The 23,592-nt window shown below is 38.5% G+C and overlaps 1 protein-coding gene across 4 annotated transcripts in view; it reads left to right on the forward strand.

The window, feature by feature from the left end:
- The window catches only part of OVOL2 (ovo like zinc finger 2), a 50,354-nt gene extending 35,486 nt beyond the window's left edge, over positions 1-14,868 (forward strand). For all 4 annotated transcript variants that reach the window (XM_074287784.1, XM_074287785.1, XM_074287787.1 and 1 more), the window contains one exon: positions 13,813-14,868. In XM_074287784.1, the coding sequence (XP_074143885.1) occupies positions 13,813-14,123 (311 nt within the window). In that variant the 3' untranslated portion in view covers positions 14,124-14,868. The remainder of the gene's footprint in view (positions 1-13,812) is intronic.
- Positions 14,869-23,592: the final 8,724 nt, after the last annotated feature.

A 23,592-nucleotide genomic window follows, 5' to 3' on the forward strand; every position in this document is an offset into this window, starting at 1 on the left:
ATCCCTGACACAATTGTTACTTTGTGTTCTCTCCAGCAGGGCTGCACAAACCAATCCTCAGCTTCCCACAAAATTCATCTCTCTCTTCTCCCTCCCCCATTTACCAGCACTGTAGAAATCCAAAAGGTGATACTTGTCCTAGCTAGGACGAGAGTCCCATCAATGCCATGGGAGCTCCAGGCCAGCTTCTGTTCCCTTGTCACAGATCTCTCCTCAGAGCCTCCTGACTTTTCTGTCTGAAAGCATGTCTCACTTGAACTTTTGTTGGCTCTATCACTCCAGAATTCCAATTAAGACATTATTTTAAAAGTGTTTGGAGGGGAATGGTAGGAGAGTTCAGTTGAATGCCTCTTCAGCCCCTCTGTCTTGGTTGCACCACCAAAATAATGGTTTAAAGGAAATCAGAATTGTGAAAAGTTGTGGATTACACGCTTGAAGTAATTGATAGAATAGAAAAATTTGAATCCAATTCATAGAAAATAACTGATTAAGAATGCAAATATACCATCTAAAAGATAAGAAACAAAAAACAGTAATGTTAAAAGAAAACCTAGACATCTTAAGAAAAATGCATGTTATTATATTTCATTTAATGCATATTATTACATGCATTAAATAAGAAATAATATAAGAAAATTGCATGGACTTTATGAGCACAGAAAATAAAGTTCTGATTGAAAGAAGTCTCAGATCACATATCTTCTGCTACAAATTCCAAGACCCAGAATTGTTAAATATAACAATTTCAAAGCCTAACAATAAATTCTGCCTGCTACCTGGAGAAAGACCTTCAAATATAATAGAAAGTTAATTTGAATAACAAAACTATTATGTATCCACTCATAGGGAAAGGAGTAATGTGTTAGAAAGAACAAATTAAGTTCAACGTGCCATCCAGAGTGACCTACCTGCAAACCTGAACCTAACCTTTACTGAAAAAAGATATTCAATAAAAAAGTTCTTTGAAGCGTTTTAGAAATAAAATGGGACTTGATCAAATTATTTGCTTTGTAGATGCCCCAGACTACTGAAAGGCAAAAAATTAAACAGATACAGCAGCCAAGAATCACAACAAAACAATAGCAGAGAGACCAATAAGAGATTTCTTCTCAAAAGTACATAGGGGAACCAAAGATGAAAGCAGAAGGCAAATAGAAATGATAATGGAGAATCAAGTTTAAAACATCATGGACCAAACATTAAAATACCTCACCTATAAGTGAATCATTATTTTTTGTAAGAAAGAATTGCAGAATGGGAAGGAGCATGAAGGGAAAAGGAAAAAAGAAGAGAAAGGAGAATATATAACATACCTTAATCAAATCAAAGGTTAACAATGAAGGAAAAATAATTCCTGTAGTTTCTCAAGAAGAGTGGATAAGGATGTGAAGAGAAGGAATGAAATGATGAAAGATAAAGGGAAAATCTTATTTCATTGGTAGGAATGGGCTACTACTGATTAATGCTTCCATGAATGAGAAAAAAATATAAAAGGGCTATGGGGACCATACAGTGTATATAATCTTCAGATATTTAGCATCTGGGGAGAACAGTGGTCCTGTCTTGCAAGAGCAATCCAAGCAATAGACATCCAGAAAGGCAGGAGGCCGTGAACCCAGGGAGAATATTTAATGGTAAAAGGTAGAAAAATAACCGTGGGGAGGAAGAGGATTAATAATGAACTGCACAGTCAGGGATGTAGGAAAATTAACATTCTGTCATTTGCAGGAACCCTTATTTGTAAGAGTGAAATACAACAGAAAAGGAAAGTCCAAGGAGCTAGATTATAAAAGATAAGCTCTAGCCAGTGCTGGGGGGGTTATGGGAAGATAAACACTGGTGGGTGACCGATAAATCAATTCATGATATTGATGGGAGCTTTGGAATTATGTAAATAAAGTGACCAAAATGCTTTTGCCCAGCCACCCACAGATTCTATTAGTACACAAACCTAAACAGGCTATTGATAAGGGGAAGTCGCAGATATAGCAAAATATTGATAGCAAAACTTTTTGTGCAATCAAAGCAAAGTATATTAGAGAATGGGAAGCAAACAGTGGTAAATGATTCTATTGGGTTAGTATTGTAATGGAAGAAAGGAGAAATGTCATGAATATAGAGAAACATTCCAACATCTGTATGAACTGATGATGTGTTGAGAAGAGCAACAACAATCATCTAAACAAAAAGAACCAGTGCTACAACAATCAAAAGTGAAGGATTCATTGCAAAATTTATAAAGAGCAAACATGATGAGAAAGAAGAGAAAAACACTGAACTACTGCCCCTTTTGCTGAGATGAAAGGGCCACAATTGCAGTATACATTGCACATAATTTTAGCCTTTTTCAACGTATTGAACACTTATGTTGATTTTTTTTCTTTTTTTCTTTCCACTATTTGACATGCAACAATAATAGTTACCATTCATAAAGTATTTTAAAGTTTGTAAAGCTTTTTATAAGTATTTCATTTAAGGGGAGTTGGGGTTGTTATTATCCTCATTTTATATATAAACAAACTGAGGCAGAGAGGTTAAGTGACTTGCTCTGTCTCATATATCTACGAAGTTGACAGAGACAGAATTTGAACTCAGGTCTTCCTGACTCCCAAAAAAATGGCTCAGGATGGGGAGGTGATATAAAAAGCAAAAGATGGAAATAATTTTTTTTTTTAAAGAATTTCTATAGAAAGATTTGGAATCTAAGAACTTTAGTTTAAATTCTAGCTCTGCTCCTGAATACTTTTGTGGCCTTTACCAAATAACTTAATCTCTCAGCCTCAGATTCTGTATCTGGAAAATGAAAAGTCTGGATTATAATCTAGTCCAGTTTAGAATCTGATCACTAGGTCACCTCTGAGGGTATTTTCTGCTCTAAGTCTTATCATCATGAATCTCATAAAAAAGCAATTTCTCCCCTTGCCTCACTTAATAGTTTTTTTTTTCCCATTTAAATGTAAAAAATAGTTTTCAACATTCACTTATAAGATTTTGAGTTCCAAATTTTTTTCCTTTGCCTTCTCCAAGATGTCAAGCAATTTGATACAGGTTTTATATGTATTTTGCATATATTTATTTGTATTATTATATTATATGTATATCATATGTATTAAACATATCATCGGTCATGTGGGAAAAAAAAAGAATTGGGACAAAAGGATAAAAACATAAGAAAGAAAGAAAAATGAAAATAATGTGTTTCAACCTACATTCAGACTCCATAGTCCTTTCTCTGGATATTTTCCATCATGAGTCAAAAAACAAATTCTCAGTGCATGATTGTTTTAAACCCTCTACAATGGCCTCTTGCTTCATAGACCTTCAAAAAATAAAGTTGTTTAAACCATGGAACCAGGTGAAACTTCACGTCATATAAAGATGAGAGTAAGTCTGTTTAAATATCTTTTTGAATATCATGGAAAAGAAATAAATTAGAGTTATGGGAGAGAGTCCTTCTTCATCTATACATGAGAGAATGGCATTTAATGACCTTGTAACTGAATTTATGGGAATGGAAGTTAAAATTTTTTTGTCCAAACTCTGTGAAGGGTGTTTGATCTGATTCTTCATGACCTCTTTTTTTTTTTTTTGGCAGATACTGAAATGGCAGAAGGAAGTAGTCAGCACATTTGTTATCTGGCCATCTAATAAGCATTCAACAAATATTTGTTGATGGGCTTGATGAGGGATGATAATGTCAGGATGAAGTGAAGGGAACTGGAGAGAGGGAACTCCTTAGGAATCACCTCTTGTTGAGTAAAACTTTGAGCCAAGATATTTGAGAGGAAAGGCAGAAAGACTAGTGGGGGATGTCAACTTTTCCAGGCCCATTTGGAGGCAAGAAGTCCTTAGTCCTCCTTAATCTTAGTGACTTCCCTCTTATTCTATATCCTATCTTTGCGACTCCAGTGCTTAGCACAGTACCTGGTATGCAGTAAATGTTCTGTAAATGTTTATTAACTAACAAATGGTAGTCAACCTCTTTGAGCCTCAATTCAATTCAGTAGAAATTATGGAGGGGTAATATGCTGTTGTAAGGCTCTAATAAGATAAAATATAAATCAATTTACAAACCTTAAAGTGCTCTATAAATGTCAACTTTTTTTTAAGAGAAAGTTGATAGAGGGTTTAAAAGTGTTGATTCTGTGTGTGTGTGTGTGTGTGTGTGTGTGTGTGTGTGTGTGTGTGTGTGTGTATATGAACACTACAAGTCTTGAATGTAAAGAATTTTCTGGCCAGAGTATATTATATACTAACTAACTTAAAAACAAAATCGGATGGAATTAAGGTGTACATTTGCTGTCAGATAATCTGATTGACCTTTCTTCCTTAAAGAAAAACACTCTTTAGCATTCTTTTCTTTTGAGGTTCAAATGCTCTCCCTTTCCTACCCTTCCCCTACCCATGGAGAAGGCAAGCAATATATAAATTCATGTGAAATAATGCAACACATATTTCTGTGTTAATCATATTGCAAAAAAAAAAAAAAAAAAAAAAAAAGGCAAGAAAAGTAAAGTGAGAAAATTACACTTCAATTTATAGTCAGTTCATCATCAGTTCTCTCTCTGGATATGGCCAGCATTTTACTTGTCTTGAGACCTTTGGAATTGTCTGGGATTGTTTTGATCACAACTGCTTTACAGTTGATCATCATTATACCTTCGTTGTTACTGTGTGTGATGATCTGCTGCTGATAGGCATCCCCTCAATTTCCAATTCTTTATCACTACAAAAAAAGCTTGCTATAAATATTTTTTGTTGTACACAGGACTTATTCCTTTTATTAGACCTCTGTGGGATGCAGGCTTGGGAGTGATATTGTTGGGCTAAAGGATATGGATAGATTTATAGTAATTTGGGCTTCCTCTTTAAAAATAGGGCAGATGTTAAGGTTCTTATGGGTGGTCTAAAACAAAACAGTAGAGAGTAATAAATAAAACTAATGTCCAAAACATAGAATGAAGAGAATGAAAAGAAAAACAATTAAAATATGTTTAATTGGATATTACTCTGTTTTCAAAATCTGCTCCCTTTTTGGTGACATGAGCTGTTAATGACACTGTTAATGGAACAAGCATTAATATAGCCCCTACTGTGTGCCAGGTGCTATGCTAAGTGCTTTTTAAAAATATTGTTGCATTTGGGAATAATAACAACAAAGTTGCTATTGAGATCATTTTACAGTTGAGGAGACTGATGCAAACAGGTTAAGTGTTTTGCCGATAGTCACATAGTTAGTAAATTATCTGCAGCCAGATTTCCACTTGGGTCTTCCTAGTTCCCAAGTCTAGTGTTTTCTTCACATCATTAGCTCCTGTTAACTACCATTTATGTACCAGGTGCTATGTTAAAGGCTGGGAAAAAAAAAAAAAAAGATCCTGAGTTCAAGGATCTTACAATCCAATTGGAGAAAACTGTGGTTGTCTGGATAAGGATGTACAAGATAATTGCAGAGTAGATGGAAAGTAATCTCAGAGGGTTAGGGTACCAGCCTTGGGTGTGATAGGTTACCGAATCCATGTCTTATAGTAACATCTTAAACTACCCAGTTGGGGTTGGGAAGCTTTCTGTGATCTCTGAGATTTCTGAACCTTGTGGAACTCTTAACACGTCTTAATGGTTTCGTCTTTTATTACTTAAGGAGGTAATATTAGCAATCCCATACATTTTACATGTGTTACAGTATAACCTAGATACAATATATGTGTGTAAATCCAATTTTCTTGTTGCAGGTTAAGTATTAGATTCCGAAGGTATAAGATTAACCTGGGTAGAAAGACAGTAGTGCTAACAATTTACATTCACTTCCCAGTGTTCCTTCTCTGGGTGTAGTTGTTTCTGTCCATCATTGATCAACTGGAAGTGAGTTGGATCTTCTTTATGTTGAAGATTTCCACTTCCATCAGAATACATCTTCATACAACATTGAAGTGTACAGAGATCTTCTGGTTCTGCTCATTTCACTCAGCATCAGTTGATTTAAGTCTCTCCAAGCCTCTCTGTATTCCTCCTGCTGGTCATTTCTTACAGAGCAATAATATTCCATAACCTTCATGTACCATAATTTACCCAACCATTCTCCAATTGATGGACATCTGTTCATTTTCCAGTTTCTAGCTACAACAAAAAGAGCTGCCACAAACATTTTGGCACATACAGGTCTCTTTCCGCTCTTTAGTATTTCTTTGGGATATAATTCCAATAACAGCAATGCTGGGTCAAAGGGTATGCACAGTTTGATAACTTTTTGGGCATAGTTCCAAATTGCTCTCCAGAATGGTTGGATTCTTTCACAACTCCACCAACAATGTATCAGTGTCCCAGTTTCCCCACATCCCCTCCAACATTCATCATGGCCAATCTGACAGGTGTGTAGTGGTATCTCAGAGTTGTCTTAATTTGCATTTCTCTGATCAGTAGTGATTTGGAACACTTTCATGTGAGTGGATATAATTTCAATATCATCATCTGAGAATTGTCTGCTCATATCCTTTGACCATTTATCAATTGGAGAATGGTTTGATTTCTTATAAATTAGGGTCAGTTCTCTATTTTGGAAATGAGACCTTTAACAGAACCTTTAACTGTAAAAATGTTTTCCCAGTTTGTTGCTTCCTTTCTAATCTTGTTTGCATTAGTATTGTTTGTACAGAAACTTTTTAATTTGATGTAATCAAAATCTTCTATTTTATGATCAATAATGGTCTCTAGTTCTCCTCTGGTCATAAATTCCTTCCTCCTCCACAGGTCTGAGAGGTAGACTGTTCTCTGTTCCTCTAATCTATTTATGATCTCATTCATTTTGATCTTATCTTGGTATATGGTGTTAAGTGTGGGTCCATATCTAATTTCTGCCATACTAATTTCCAGTTTTCCCAACAGTTTTTGTCAAATAATGAATTTTTGTCCCTAATGTTGGTATCTTTGGGTTTGTCAAACACTAGATTGCTATAGATGTACCCTTTTTTGTCCTGTGCACCTAATCTGTTCCACTGATCGACTGGTCTATTTTGGTGACTGCTGCTTTATAATATAGCTTTAGATCAAGCACAGCTAGACCACTTTCATCTGACTTTTTTTTTCATTAGTTCCCTTGAAATTCTTGACCTTTTATTCTTCCATATGAATTTTGTTGTTATTTTTTCTAGGTCATTAAAATAGTTTCTTGGGAGTCTGATTGGTATAGCACTAAATAAATAGATTAGTTTGGGGAGTATTGTCATCTTTATTATATTCGCTCGGCCTATCCAAGAGCTCTGAATGTCTTTCCAATTATTTAAATCTGACTTTATTTTTGTGGCAAGTTTTTCGTAATTTTGCTCATATATGAATATATATTAGTTCTTATGTGGAAGCCTTTAGACAGACAATTACAAAGTGACTACCTCTGTCCTTCAAGGAGGTTATATTCTAAAGGGGGGACCACCAGCTTGAAGAGGGGGTTAGTGGGGGGGCCTGGGGAGCAGATTAACACATCCTCTCTGGAACCAGCAGGGAAAGCAGCTTTTCTCTGTGCTGCTCCAGGCTGCGACCTTCTCTGTAATTTCTCTCCCCCTCCCCCCTTAGGATATGAGTTTTGGGGCAGGAACTTCATTTATTTTGTATCTTTTTGCCTTTCTTTGGCACTTAGTAGGCGCTTAATTAATGCTCCCCGACTCCACGGAGGATGTTCCGAGTTTTGGCTCCTTCCATAGGAGCTCTTTCCAGCGGTGGAAGCTGTCTGGAGATCTGGGCCCTGGTCTCAGCTATCTGAGGCCCCTTGGTCCAGGAGCAGAAGCCAGGGCTCCAACTGTCTGTTTTCCGTGGCCCTTGGGCTTGGGCTACCCGGTTTCCCCGTGCTATTTAGTCACGGTGGGCTTGTGATGTGGCTCCTCTCCGAGCAGGCGCGCGGCAGCTTTCCCGGACGAGCCCGGCGGCGGGGGAGGCCCGGGCCTGTCTCTGGAGGGACCTGGCCCAGCCGGCCCCGCTTTCAGATCTGAAGGGCTTGAGTCAGGAGTTAAGGAGTCCCACCGCAGCGGGTGTGCTGGGACCGGGCCTCGGGGCAGAAAGCCTAGGTGGGGACGCTGGGAGCGCCTGGAAGGGCCCCTGGGCCCTCCCTCCCACACGCTGGCAGAGTGGAGGTCTAGAAGAGGCCGCAGGGGCCCGCCGTGGCTTGTCCCGCGTTGAGAGGGGTCCAGGCCCCTCCTGCCTGGGGGTCTGTGTGCTCCTCCGAGCAGACTGGGAGGGGAGGGGGGCCCAGGAGAAACTCGAGAAGCAGGCTGGCCGGGAAGGAGGCCCCAGGAGTCCCAGCGCCCCAGGCCCGGGGGTACGAGAGCTCTCCTGGTCCTTGAAGGCCTGTTCTCGTCCTTTCAGTATTGTCTCCTCTGTGCAAAGCCCGTGTTTTCCAGGCTATCGCCTTACTTGAGTTCAAGTTATTTTCCACTGCGGTGGCTCATTTTCTCTCCTCGAAACCCCATCCCCCTATTTCACCAAGAGTTCAGCTGGGGTGGCTTACTCGTTTTCTTTGACATTGCTGTTGTTTAATATTTTAGTTTTTAACAATTAATAACTATACATATTGTGTATATGTAATGATATATAATAAAATATTTATAATTAATTTAACAATGAACACATTTAACAATTTAACGGTGTTCCTGCCTTTGCTCCAACATCTTGGCTCGGCCTCGTTTTCCAATTACATGTAAAAACAATTTTAACTCTTTTTCAAAGTTAGAGTTCCAAATTCTCCCCATCTCCCCCAAAGGTAAGCAGTTTGACCTACGTTACACATGTGTGGCCAAGCAAACACAATTCTGAAATTCTAAATGCTGAAAGTAGAAAAAAAAAGACAAAAAGATCCTGAATTCAAGGATCTTGCAATCTAATTTGAGAAGACTGTGGTCGTATGGGTAAGGATGTACAAGATAATTGTACATCACAATCAAAAACACAAATGAAAAAAACTCCCAAGAACATTTTTTAAAAGGATCTTTGATCTGTATTCAGGCTCTGCCAGTTCTTTTTGTGGAGATGACCAGCATCTTTAATCATAAAGTCCTATGGAACTGTCTTGGATCATTATATTGTTGAGAATAGCTAAGGTATTCATAGTAGATCATCGGACAATATTGCTGAAACTGTGTATGATGTTCTCCTGTTTTTGCTCATTTCCCTTTCATGTTAGTCTTTCCATATTTTTCTGTAACAAATTATTTTCTTCATTGAATTTTTCCGCCTCTTACCTGCTCATTTCTTTTTTTTTTGTTTTTTAATAATACATGCAAAGATAATTTTCATCATTCACCTCTGCAAAACCTTGTGTTCCAAATTTTTCTCCCTCTCCCACTTCCATAGATAGAAAATAATCCTATATAAGCTAAACGTGTACAATTCTCCTGAACATCTCTCCACATTTATCATGCTGCACAAGAAAAATTAGATCAAAAAAGGTGTGTGGGGGAGATGATGCTCATCATTTCTTAAAGCACAATAATATTCTATAGCAGTTATATTGAGCCATTCCCCAGTTGATGGCATCCCTTAGATTTCCAATTCTTTGATGCTGCAAAAAGAGCCACTATATAAAGGAAATGGAAACTTGAGAGGATGCCCATCAGTTGGAGAATGGTTGGGTAAATTATGGTATATGAAGGTTATGGAATATTATTGCTCTGTAAGAAATGACCAGCAGGAGGAATACAGAGAGGCCTGAAGAGACTTACATCAACTGATGCTGAGTGAAATGAATAGAACCAGGAGATCATTGTACACGGCAACAAAATTATACAATAATCAGTTCTGATGGACGTGGCTCTCCTTAACAATGATCTTGTGATGAAGAAATTCATCTGCTGATGTTTGCATGCATTTTATTTTCTTTCTCATTTTTTTTCCCTTTTTGATCTGCTTTTTCTTTTGCCGCAAAATTGTGGAAATATGTATAGAAGAATTGCACATTTTAACCTATATTAGATAACTTGCAGTCTAATGGAGGGGATAGGGGGAAGGGAGGGAGAAAGAATTTGGAACACAAGGTCTTACAAGGGTGAATGTAATGCTTTGAAAATAAAGCTTTATTTTAAAAAAGAGCTGCTATAAAATTTTTTGTACAAACAATGGGTCCTTTTCCTTTTGGTTTTTTATCTCTTTGAGATACAGATCTAGTAGTGGTATTGCTTGATTGAAGGGAATGCATGATTCTATAACCCATTGGGTTCTAAATTGCTTTCTAGAATGATTAACTTCACCAGTAGTACAATAATGTTTTAATTTTCCCATATCCCTCCCAAACATTTGTGATTTTACTTTTCTGTCATATTAGCCAATCTGACAGATGTGAATTGGTAGTCCAGAATTGTTTTAATTTGCATTTCTCTTATCAACAGTAATTTAGAGTATTTTTTCACGAGTATAAATAGCTTTAATTACTTTGAAAACTTTTTGTTCATATCTTTTGACCATTAATAAATTGAGGAATAGCTCCTATTTCTATAAATTGGACTCAGTTTTCTATATGTTTGAGAAATCTTTATTTTTTTCTATACATTTTTCCACATTTATTAAGCTGCGTAAGAAAAAAACAGATCAAAAAGGAAAAAAATGAGAAAAAAACAAAAAGCAAGTAAACGACAACAAAAAGTGAAGAATACTATACTGTGATCCACATTTAGTTCCTACAATCCTCTCTCTGGGTGCAGATGACTCTCTCCATCACAAGTTTATTGGAATTGCCTTGAATCACTTCATTTTTGACAAGAGCCACATTCATCAGAATTAATCTTCATAGAGTCTTGTTGTTGCCATGTATAATGATCTCCTGGTCCTACTCATTTCACTCAGCATCAGTTCATGTAAGTCTCTACAGGCCTTTCTGAAATCATCCTGTTGGTCATTTCTTATAGAAAAATAATATTCCATAACATTCATATACCACAATTTATTCAGCCATTCTCCACTTAGTGGGCATCCACTCAGTTTCCAGTTTCTGGCCACTACAAAGAGGGCTGCCACAAACATTTTTTTGCACACACAGGTCCCTTTCCCTTCTTTAATATCTCTTTGGGATATAAGCTTAGTAGAAACACTGCTGGATCAAAAGGTATGCACAATTTGATAGCCCTTTGAGCATAGTTCCAAATTGTTCTCCAGAATATATCAGTGTCCCAGTTTTCCTACATTCCCTCCAGTATTCATCATTAACTTTTCCTGTTATTTTAGCCAATTTGACAAGTATGTAGGGGTACCTACAAATTGTCTTTATTTGCATTTCTTTAATTAGTAGTGATTTAGAACATTTTTTCATATGATTAGAAATGTTTTTAATTTTTTCATTTGAAAATTGTTCATATTTTTGACCATTTACTAATTGGAGAATGGCTTGTATTCTTATAAATTTGAGTCAATTCTCTCTATTTTAGAAATGAGATCTTTATCAGAACCATTGGATGTAAAATACACCTCCACACCCCCCCCACCCTGTTTTCTGCTTCTTTTCTAATCTTGGCTGCATTGGTTTTGCTTGTGCAAAAGCTTTTTAATTTAATAAAATCAAAATTATTCCTTTTGTATTTTGTAAATTCCTTCCTTTTCCACAGATATGATAGGTGGACAATCTCCTTTTCCTTATTTGCTTATAATATCACCCTTTGTGTCAAAGTCATGAACCTATTTCGACCTCATCTTGGGGTGTGTGTGTGTGTGTGTGTGTGTGTGTGTGTGTGTGTGTGTGTGTGTGTATAGTTAGGTATGGGTCAGTGCCTAGTTTTTGCCATATTATTTTTCAACTTTCCCAGCAATATTTGTCAAATAGTGAGTTCTTATCCTACTGCCTGATCTTGGGCATGTAGGTGTATAGAATAGGTATACATATCAAACATTTACTGATAAATCATAATTTTGCAACCTCCACATTCACTTAGATCAAAAACCACAATTTAAGAAGCTGCTCTAATGCCTGCTTATTAATTCTGAATGTCTCCCAGGATTCTATCCTTGGCCTCTCATCTTTTCTATCTGATTATTTCATCAGCCCCATTGAGTTTAGCTACCATTTCTAAGGCTGATTCTCACATTTCTCTATTCGCTCTTGAATTTCAGTTCCATATTGACAAATATCTTTTTTTTTTTTTTTTTTTTTTTTTACATCTTGATTGGATGAATCAAATTGAATTGGATGTTGCTTCCAAACTCTTCTCCCCCCCCTTTTTTTTTTTTTTTTTTTTACTGTTATCATCAAGGGTATTGTTCTTGTTGTTGGTCACTTGTTTCAATTAAATTTGATTCTTCAGGAACTCATTTGGGGTTTTCTTGACAAAGATATCAGAACAGTTTGTCATTTCCTTCTCCACTCATTTTACAGTTGATAACATAGAGGTAAATAGGCTAAGTGACTTGTCCAGTGTCACACAGGTTTATCTGATTCCAGGCCTGGTCCTTTTATCTTCTACAAGGAATTTTTATTCAGGTAAAGGTTGGATTAGATGGAGATGGCCCCTGAGGTGGTTCTCTCTCTGGAATTTTTTGGTTACTGATTGTCTTTTAATACCTTAGGGACTGACATCCTATGATGTCATTCAGTTCAAGTCAGTAAACATCCATTAAGGTACCCACTCTATGAAAACATAATTTAGCTTAAGCTGAAGTTGAAAATATGTGTGAAACAAAACTAAGGCAGCCAAAATTAGAAGAAAAATAGAAAATTGGAGGGAAAATTTTTATAGCAGGTTTCTTTATTAAAAGCTTCATTTAAAAATATACATAAGGAACTGAACCAACTTTGTAAAACTAAGATCCATTTCTCAGGTGATAAATGGTCAAAGGATATGAACAGGCAAGTTTCAAAAGAAGAAATCAAAGGGATCAATAATCCCATGAAAAATTACTCTAAGCCACTTAGAGAAATACAAATTGAATCAGTTTCAGGATATCATCTCATATCTCTCAGATGGCCAATATGACAGAAAAAGGAAAACACCACACTCAAGGGGGTGTTGGAAAATAGGGACACTAATGCCCTATTGGTGGAGTTGTGAAGTGGTCCAGCCATTTTGGAGAGCAATTTGGAATTATGCTGTAAAATTGTATGTTCTCTTTAATCACTTTCTAGATCTGCGTCTTGAAGAGATGGAAGAAAAGGACCTATTTGTACAAAAGTATTTCTAGAAGCTCTTTTTGTGGTAGCAAAGAATTAGAAATTAAAGGGATGTCCTTAATTGGGGAATGGTTAATCAAGTTGTACATGATTGTGATGGAATGCTATTGTGCTATAGGAAATTATGGGCAGGATGGTTTCAGAAAAACCTGGAAGGATTTTTATGAATTCATTTCAAAATGGAGTGTGCAGAAGCAGGAGAGCATTGTAATGTAACGATCAGCTGTAAGTGACTTAGCTACTCTAATCAAACCATTGTCAAAGACAGTTTAAAAGGATCCTGTGAAAAATCCTATCCACCTCCAGAGAGAGAAGAAATCGGTGGGAAACAGATTAAAGCATATTTTTTAAAACTTTAAAAATGTTCATGGAGGGTATATATGTTTTACAACATGACTAATACAGAAATGTCTCTTGCATGACTTCACCTGTTATATTGCTTGCCTTCTCAAGGGATTGGGGAATGGAAGGAGGAAGAGAGAGAATTTAGAACTGTTTTTAAAATGAGTATTAAAGAATTTTAAACTTAAATAGGAAATATTTAATGAAATAAAATGCACCTGTGATGCAAAAACTAACGGCCCTCACCTTTCCTCATCCCAGATGGCCCCCATATGTATACCTGGGGGATCTCACTGAGTGATGGGCTCACGCCTCCTTTCTGGTTTCCCTTCCTGCAGGTATCCGCCCTTACAAATGTGAGATCTGCAACAAGGCCTTTACCCAGCGCTGCTCCTTGGAGTCTCACCTGAAGAAGATCCACGGGGTGCAGCAGCAGTACGCGTACAAACAGCGCCGGGACAAGCTGTACGTGTGCGAGGACTGCGGCTACACCGGCCCTACCCAGGAGGACTTGTACCTGCACGTGAATAGTGCCCACCCCGGGAGCGCTTTCCTCAAAAAGACATCGAAAAAACTGGCCGCCATATTACAGACAAAGCTGACTTCTGTTCTCCAGAGGAACGCCAAGCTGAGCGAGGAGGACAAGTGAAGGGGAGGGGACTGATGCTGTGAAGTTTACATGTTGGATAAGTTTATAGGCTGGTTTTGTCCCCCCTTTCTTTTTAGATTTTTTTTTTTAAATTAAGAAACGTTCAGATCTCTCCCCTTCAGGATAGTGGTCTCCTCCTCCTTTGATCTGTTATGTACCGCCACTGATGTAATGTTGGCGTCGTCTTGAAACTAAGAGAAGTTGAAGCAAGACTTGCCAAAAGGTAGTCCTGTGTTTTGTTTTGATTTTTTTAAACAGGGGCCCCTGCTGTGTTTTGTACAAAGTCTTCTGGAAGACACTACCATTTTTATTCTGTGAGATCCGGGCTTGCTGGTACCATGAAGGAAAGTCCCCTCTCTCAGATGTTGCTAAAGTGAGAACGGGAGCATTTCCTTTCTGACCGAGTTTACAGAAATTATTTTAATAAATGAAATGGCCCTACAAACCTTTTTTTTCTAAGAAGAGATCAACTATATTTTCTTGTCAGGCTTTATGGTGTAAACTTTGACTTCAGATTGTGTTTTTGATTGTTTTTGTGATTGGTTGGGAAGGGAGTTTTAAAAAAAGACATTGAGGCGGTTGAGAGCTGGGGCAAAACCATCAGCTAAAGCTGTGCAGTGTCTAAAATGCACATCTTCAAGATTCCCTGCCCGCCCTTCCTCTGGCAGGTGTGTCGGCACCTTGTGGGCACATGGCAAGGGGCTGCTGCAACTGTAAAAAAATAAAATAAAAGAAGGTAAATTCACACACCCCTTCCTTTCGCTTTATTGTCACGGAGGCAGCTCTACCATGTACCTGAGACATTGATGAGACTTCACAGGCTCATCTCCATACTGTCCTACAGGCTTGCAGGAGGGGCCCTAATTCTGTTCCTTTTAAGCAGGTTCCGTTTTATCGCCTGTTTCCAGGACTTAACAAATCAGGGACTGTAGGGGGAAATCCGCTCGCTGGCAGTGTGTGCTAATTGACCTTTGTCTACATCTTTCTCTGTACCTGGAGTGAGACCAACTCACTGCGAGGAAAAACAAATGAAGTATTTCTTAACCAAGACAGAGTAAGAGGTGCTAATGGCCCCAGCCTGTGTGGTCTCCACCTCTTCTGGTTGGGCAACCCTGTCAGATTTAGAGCTCAAAGGAGCCTTCGGCGTCATGTGGTCCAGGCCTCAGAGAAGGAAGTCAAGACCCAGAGTAATGAGATGGCCTGCCCAAGACTACAGTCATGAATGTAGCTGAATATTAATGATCAACCAACCTTTGTACAGTGCTTTAAAGTTTACAAAATACTTTACAAATGTTAACTATTTAATAGAAGGGAGGAAACCATTTATTAAACACCTACTGTGTGCCAGTTACTGTGCTAAACACAAATACCTCATTTGATCCTCACAGCAACCATGGGAGGCCAGCCCTGTTAAGCTTCTTGTTTTTCCAATTGAGGAAACTAAGGACTTAATTTAGCGTCACATAGTCTTACAGTTTCCTTCCTATCATGTACTCTTCCATCTAGTGACATTAGCCACATTGCTGTTCCACAAACAAGATACTCTCTCAGCTCTAAAGTATTTTCCCTATTCTCCCTTCTCTCCTGTCTGCTGTTTTAGACTCTGGCATTCTTTAAGACACAATTAAAATCCTACCTTTGATAGGAAGCCTTCTTAAACCCTCTAAATTCTAATGCCTTCCCTCTCTTTGGTCCTATGTTTCCTATATTTGGCTTATTTGTACATAATTTTTGCTTGTTTTTCCTTTAGATTCTCCTTCAGGGCAGTAACTTTGGCTATTCCTCAGACAAAACAATGTGCCAGTTTCTTTTTCACTGACAATCTCTCATGCCTGAAATTCTCTCCCCCTCCTTATTTCTACCTTTTAGTTTCTCCAGTGTCTTTCAAGCCTCCACAAAAAATCTTGAAATTAAATTCTGAAAGACCTTCCTGATCTTCCTCACTGTTATTGGAAATTTTTTTTTAAATTTTTTCTTTTCTATTTTTTTTTACAAAGCTTTTTATTTCCAAAACATATGCATAATTTTCAACATTCACCCTTGCAAACCTTGTATTCCAAATTTTTTTCCCCTTCCTTCCCCTTCTTAGCCCCCCTAGAAGGCTAGTAATCCAATATATGTTAAACATGTGCAGATATTCTATACATATTTCCACAATTTTGCTGCACAAGAAAAATCAGATCAAAAAGGGAAAAAATGAGAGAAAAAAAGCAAGTAAACAACCAAAAAGTGAAAATACTGTTCCACATTCAATTCCCAAAGTCTTCTCTCTGGCGCAAGTGACTCTCCATCATAAGACCACTGGAACTGTCCTGAATCATCTCTTTGTTGAAGAGAGCCACCTCCATCAGAATTGATTGTGGTATAGTCTTCTTGTTGATGTGAACAATGTTCTCCTTTTTCTGCTCATTTCACTCAGCATCAGTTCATGTAAGTCTCTCCAGGCCTCTCTGAAGTCATCCTGCTGGTCATTTCTTACAGAACAATAATGTTCCATAATATTCATGTACCACAATTTATTCAGCCATTCTCCAAATGATGGACACCCACTCAGTTTCCAGTTTCTGGCCACTACAAAAAAGAGCTGCCACAAACATTCTTGCACATGTGGGTCCCTTTCCCTTTTTTATGATCTCTTTGGGATATAATCCCTGTAATGTTCTGTTGTCTCTAGAATACAATCGTTCTCTGGGTACAGATCTCTTGGGGAGCTTCTGGGGAGGCAGCCTTGGCTTTAGTTCTGTATTGTGTCTTTCAAAGTCTTGAATCTTTTCCTGTCAAAATCTCTCCAGCCAGCTTCAGTCTCTAGCTCCCTCTGAATCCACAGCCTTGAAGCTTGAATCTCGAATCACGAAGGTAGAATCTTGAATCCTTTTCTTCCTGAATCCTGGCTCTGAATCTCCTCGAACTTCCCTGAAGTTCTCCTGGGAAGTCTTTCTCTTGACTCACTCCAGAATCCCAGTAGAGACACTGCTGGATCAAAGGCTATGCACAAGTTAATAGTCTTTTGGGCTTTTTTTTTTTTCCCCCCATATTTTTCTGCAGAATGGTTGGATCACAGTCTGTGAGCTTTTTAAGAGTGGGGACTTTTTTTTTTTTTTTTTTTTTTTTTTGGTCATTCTTAGTTTCCCCAGCATTTAGAATAGAATTTGGCACATAGTAAGCACTTAATAAATGTTGGTGAGTTGAATGGAAGGGAGTATGTCCAGGAGCCCTCCCATCTTCCCTCTAGCTCTTCTGTATTGTTAATATCAGTTCATGATTACCTTCGGTCCTCTCACATTGGCCCATCCTCACCTGGGCCCAGAGAAGTTCCTAGGAGGCTCAGAGTTAGTGTAAGATTCTGAAGGACGCGGCTCTTTCCAACAATGAGGTGATTCAGGCAAATTCCAACTCTTGTGATGAAGAGAGCCATCTACACCCAGAGAGAGGCCCGTGAGAACTGAGTGTGGACCACAACACAGCACTTTCACTCTTTTTGTTGTTTGCTTGAATTTTATTTTCTCTCTTTTTTTACTTTTTGATCTGATTTTTTTTTTTTTCAATAAGATCATTGTATAAATATGTGTTCCTGGGGCAGCTAGTTGGTAGAGTGGATAGAAAGAGTACCAGCTCTGAAGTAAGGAGGACCTGAGTTCAAATCTGGCCTCAGACACTTCACTTAGCTGTGTGACCCTGGGCAAGGCATTTAATCCCTATAGCCTCAGCCTCTCTCCCCATGCCTATTATGCATTTAACATATTTTTACTATGTTTAACATATATTGCATTACATGCCATCTAAGGGAGAGGGTTGGGGGTAAAGGGGGAAACATTGGAACACAAAGTTTTTCAAAGGTCAATGTTGAAAAAATTATACTTGAATATGTTTTGAAAATAAAAAAAAACCTTCAATAAAAATAAATAAAAGAAAAGAAAAAAAAAGAAGTAGTTAGTATAAGTTTATGAACTGGAGCATTTTCCAATGTATGGGTAATAAAGGTCCTAGGCCAACTGTGGAATGACTGGAAATCCCCGGTAATTCTTGAGCCACAACGTATCATCCTAAATGACTTTTTCTGAGCAAATTGCTTGGTTGTCTCTATTTGTCATCAAGGATACTGTTGGTCATAACACTATAAAATATGATAAGATATTGATCTTACAAAGTGAAAGTATTGGTAAGATAATGGATAATTAAGGCAAACCTTGCTTTATTCACACATGGGTCATTCCAGCAAAAGTTGGTTGACTGACTTCTATTTTCTCTTCCTTTCCCCAAAATCCAAGTGAATAAGATTAGGTAGAAATAAATACTTATCTTCATAAATTAACAACATGATGACAAATACAAGATAGTTTTATGGGTGGGGCAGTGAAGGAGAAGCTTTCTGGAACTTGATGTCATAATCTGGTGAATAAAGGAAGGCAAATCTGGACCCTTCCTCAAAATGGAGGAAAAGGAGGGGTAGCAGAGGAGGGACAAGTCAGCAAAGACATGCTATCAAAGTGTAGAGAGTGAGTAAGGCTAGTCTGGGCCTTTCTTCAAAATGGCTCCAGGGCCACCTCAATTTGCTACACCTGCTTCTCATTCTGGAAATGAAAATCATCTAAAGTATGTGAGCCTTTCCCTTGCCTTTTGACACAGTGTACTGAACAGAATCTGACCTTTTCTTTTAAATAAAATAATTGTTAACAACCATCCACAAAAACGAAGTTATACTCCAAACAATTTATAGTTATAATTTAACTTCTTTATACTCTTTGTAAACTTCAAGGCAGTATTGAAATATAAGGTATGATGAGGATTAAGTATTGATTCTGAACTCACAAGTCCTTGGGTTCAAATCCTTTTTTTCTTTTTCTTTTTTTTTAATTAAAGCTTTTTATTTTTAAAACATGCATGGATAATTTTCAACATTTTCAGCATTCACACTTGCAAAACTTTGTGTTCCATATTTTTTCTTTTCCCTCCAACTTTTCCCCTAGATGGCAAGTAATGCAATATATATTAAACATGTGCAATCAAATCCTCTCTAATGGCTTAGGGCCTTAATTATGAATACCAAGATTTGATATAAAAATAGATTCACAGAGCATTTTGCCTAGGTAACTCATTTGATTCTCACAAGAATTGTTAGGTAAATACCATGGTTATTCCCTTTGCATAGATGTGGAAAAAGGTAAAAAGAGGTTCAATAGCTTGCCTATGGGCACTTAATTTAGAAGGCATGGCTCGGGACCACCAGGCCAGAGGGATGGCCTCCGGGAATATGGTATCCTGCAGCCTTCCCCTCCCTGAAACAAGCCCAGATTTCTCTGCTTCTATCTCTTACTGCATCCTTCCATCTTGCCTTATTCGCTGATGCCTGCCACCTGTCTATTTCCCTGCTGGCCATCCCCCTTCAGCTTGGTTGCCTCTAAGCCTCCTTAGATCCTCAAGTAAGCAAGAGTGCCAAAACTCAGCCTCAGGTGGAGGGCCGAGGCTGTGGACATAGGGCCCGCCCCCCTGATGCATGAGTGAGTCTGGGGCCTAAGTGCTAGAAGAGCTGGGGGGGGGGTACCTGATGGAGTGGTCAGGGAAGGCCTCATGGAGTGTGAGGTAAGTTATTCTCCCCTCTTTGGTTTTACATTCATTTTCTTCTTCTCCTGTCTTGTAGTAAACCAAGCCAGATGAAGTCTTTCCCTTCCCTTTTCTTCCTACCCTTCACCCCAAAATAAACAAAGGACTCCTGAGGAACTAGAAAAGGGGACACGGTGCATTGGACCTGGAGTCAGCCGGACCTGAGTTCAAATCCAGTCTTTCCCAGCTGTGTAACTAAGCAAAGTCCCCTACTGCTATCTGCCTCAGTTTCATCAATTGTAAAACGTAAATAACAATTGCACTTATTTTTCAGAGTTGTGAGAATTAAGCGAAATATTATTTGAAATATGTGTAGAATAGTGCTTAGTACATAGTAGGCACTTAATAAATGTTTATTTCCCTTTCTTCTTCTCAGACTGAGCTGATGGGACTGAGGCAGTCAGTGTAATAGGGTTGGGAGGGAGAAGTGGAGCCCTCAGCCAGGTTTCATTCAGCCTGTGCTACCCTCTCCTGTTTGGGATCCCCTAGCCTTGGGGGAGTAGAGACACTGGGGATTGCCTCAGCCCCAGTGACACATTTCAGGAGTAAAGAGAGCACTTAGTAAAACAAGGAGGCAAAAGGTTCAGTGATAATTGGGAGAAAGTGAGGTTAAAGTGAGAAGAAAGGTCTCTAGGGGATACACAGTTGGGAACCACCCTGCCGACTGATGGGACTTTGACCTGGGAAGCCAAGAGCCCTTAAAGGGGAAAAAATGGAAGCTGTTGATCAGTAGGATAGAGGTGGAAGGGAGTGCACTCGAGGAGGCATTGTGAGGGTCAGAAGACCCGAATTCAAACTATGACATCGGACAAATTAGCCTCCTGGGACTCAATAATTGAGTAATCAGTGTGTAATTTCCTCATCTGAAAAATGAGGAGGTTGGACTAGAGGTTCCCTAAATTTGTGATTTGGGGAAGATGGAGTCATTGGGGTATTCACACCCAAAGCCCCTGCCAAAGGGCAAAACTTTGATCCTCATTTTACAGAGGCTATTGCTCTGAAGCTTTGCCATGGTGAGCAGGAGAAGCTGGCCTCCCAGGCTGCTGATGTACCAAGAGAACATAAGCTCTGGAAGAGACATCCTGGAGCGAGGCAGGACTGAGGCTCTCATGAAATGGACAAGACAGGTTGTCCATCAGTTGTCTTAATTTCGGGAGAAACTCAGCATCAGGTTAGCTTCAAGAGGATACATTTTTCAGCCACTTTCAAACCTCCCAGGTAGAAGTACACTGCATCAATGGAGAGGAGATCTGCTTCAAACTTGGGAGCATTTATGGACAAGAAAAAGAACTTCTGGGTCCCTGTCTACTAAAAAATTAATCTGGAAGTCAGATTTAAAAATATTCAAGAGGCACATAAAACAATAGCTGACAATTCAAGTGTCCTCTATACATGGTACTGGGTTGAACAATCCCTACTTTTAGGGATCTCAAGCTCAAATTGAGAAGAAGGGAAAAAAGATTTCTGGTTCATTGAAAAATCAAATTCTGAAAATTATTTTGTATTGAATTTAACTACCTCCATCACTCACCTTAAAAAAGAAAGGAAAACAAAACTCTTGTAATAAATATGCATAATTAAGTAAAACCAGTTCTTGTATCAATCAAGTCCCAAAATATTCCTCAGTACAACTACCCTCTGAAGTATACCCATATTTCAGTTAGGGAAAGTGAGGCTTAGAGAGTATATGGCTTAAACTGAGGTTTCACAATTTTAACAAGTATAGAAGGTAATGATTTAAATTTGACTCTAGGCCCACCATGAAAGGGCTTAGAATCTCTACCAGGTTGTCTTTTTACAAAGTGCAAAGTACTGCCAGAAGGCAAGGGATCTGAATGTTTGCAGAAGAATCTCTGCTCACGTCTTTGTGCCCCCAAGGTCAGGGTTGCTCCACTAGCCTGGTGTAAGGCCAGTTAGAGGAAGGAGGAACAGATGGACATTCCCCAAGAGGAATCTGTATGGGAGAGAGGGAATGGGAACCGATATTTGGAATTCCCTCGCCAGCCTCTTACTGGGGAGGGCCTGGCCCGAGAATGGTTCGATAAGCGGAGGGTCCGCGGCTTTGCCATGAACGGACAGATCTGTAGCCCCCCTTCTGCCCAGTTGCTATTTTGATTTTCTTCCTTGTATACATCTTGTTAGTTGGCTGGCCTGACATTTACCAGGCGGATTCCGGATACTGCTTACTTACCATTTTAGTTGACGTGGGTGAGCATTTCATGGGGGCAGCAGATGGATGGGATGACAAATAGCAGGATGGTGGTTAGAGCTAAGAACTGCTTTTCCCTGTACCACTGGGAGCCTTGTGTGGTGGCCATACATCCACGTGCTCGAAGTGCAACTTCAGGCATGTTGTGTGAAATTAGTAGCATGTGCCTGGCTGGCTGTTAGTCATAGCATGTGGGAGATAGGAGTGATTTGAAATATAACATCCAGTCTCATCCTTTTGAAGATCAGGAACCCTGATCACACAGAGACCTACGAGGGCTAGGCTCTATCTGCTTCATACAACTTCACAGAGCTAGCCTGTGTTTTTTGTTTTTGTTTTTGTTTTTGTTTGTTTGTTTGTTTAATTAAACTTACACCAGGAAAATTAAAAATCCTAAAGAATGACATGATTCTCAGGGCATTCCAGAAGACTAATCAGAAGTCCTGTTCCCTTTGCCCTACTTTGCTGCCTTTCTACACTTCCAGCAGCTGAAATCTCATTCTTTTTGTTTCTGTGGTTTTCCCACTTTTCATAGCCTTTGAATTCAAATCCAAATAGGCAAAACGTTGCAGGAGAAAACACCAAAGCTGAAGTGAGGGCACTTGGGTTCAAATTCCAGTTCTTTCATTTACCATGTGTGTGACATTGAGTAAATCATTTAAGAACTAGTTTTAAGTCTAGCTTCTCTAAATTTAAATTTTCACATTTGTAAAATGAGGGCTTTGGATTAAACTCTAATCTATAATGATGCTAAAGCATTTTTTATAAACTTGATAAACATTACTACCCAGATCGTATATAAAATCTAGGAAGTCTTGATTAACAATGGTATTAGAGTTCAGGGAAATTAATTATTAAATCTTTGATAATTTATTCATATTTATTGAGCTCTCCTTTGTGCATAATTGTTGGAGCAAATTACAATTCTAGACATTAAAATTTGGGGGCAGTGTTTTCTCAAATTATTTCAAGTTTCTTTAGATCAGATGAAAATTCAATGTGTGCGAAATGTGTATTAAAAGAGTTGAGAGGGATGCAAAGAATTAAGATATTATCCCTGTATTTATAATACTTTTGGAAAACTACCACATATCATCTATTCTCCAAGGAGAAAAAATTATGATATCCAAGGCCCTCTATTTGAATCCTGGCTCTCCCAGTTACTCCCTGTGTCACTTCAGGCAAGTCCTTTAACTTTTCTGGGTTCATTTTCTTCCGCTATAAAATGAAGATGTTAGAGCAGATAGACATTAACATGTCTTCTAAAAGTTATGAGCCTCTGAAATATGTGTTTAACTGCCAAGGCAAATGATAGAGACAAAAATATCCAAAGATGAAGAAGATCTGGACTGAGCTTGGGCTGAATCTTGAAGAATGGATAGATTGGGAATGATAGGCAGAAGGAAGACGGAAGGATATAAACAAAGCTCTGGACTCAAGAATGAATTGGGAAAAAAAAAAAAAGACAAAGAATACCCCTGGTGTTTTGGACAGTAAGGTGCGGAAGAGCTCATCCTTTAACTACAACTACTCAACGGTAAGATCAGAGATCTAGAGCTAATGAAAGACCATGGATGGATTTATGATTAGGCTATCTGTCCAAGGTCACACAAGTGGGAAGCCTCAGAGTCAGAATTTGAACCCAAGTCTTCTGACTCT

The sequence above is a fragment of the Sminthopsis crassicaudata genome, chromosome 2 (genome assembly GCF_048593235.1).
Source record: "Sminthopsis crassicaudata isolate SCR6 chromosome 2, ASM4859323v1, whole genome shotgun sequence".
Lineage (NCBI taxonomy): Eukaryota > Metazoa > Chordata > Mammalia > Dasyuromorphia > Dasyuridae > Sminthopsis > Sminthopsis crassicaudata.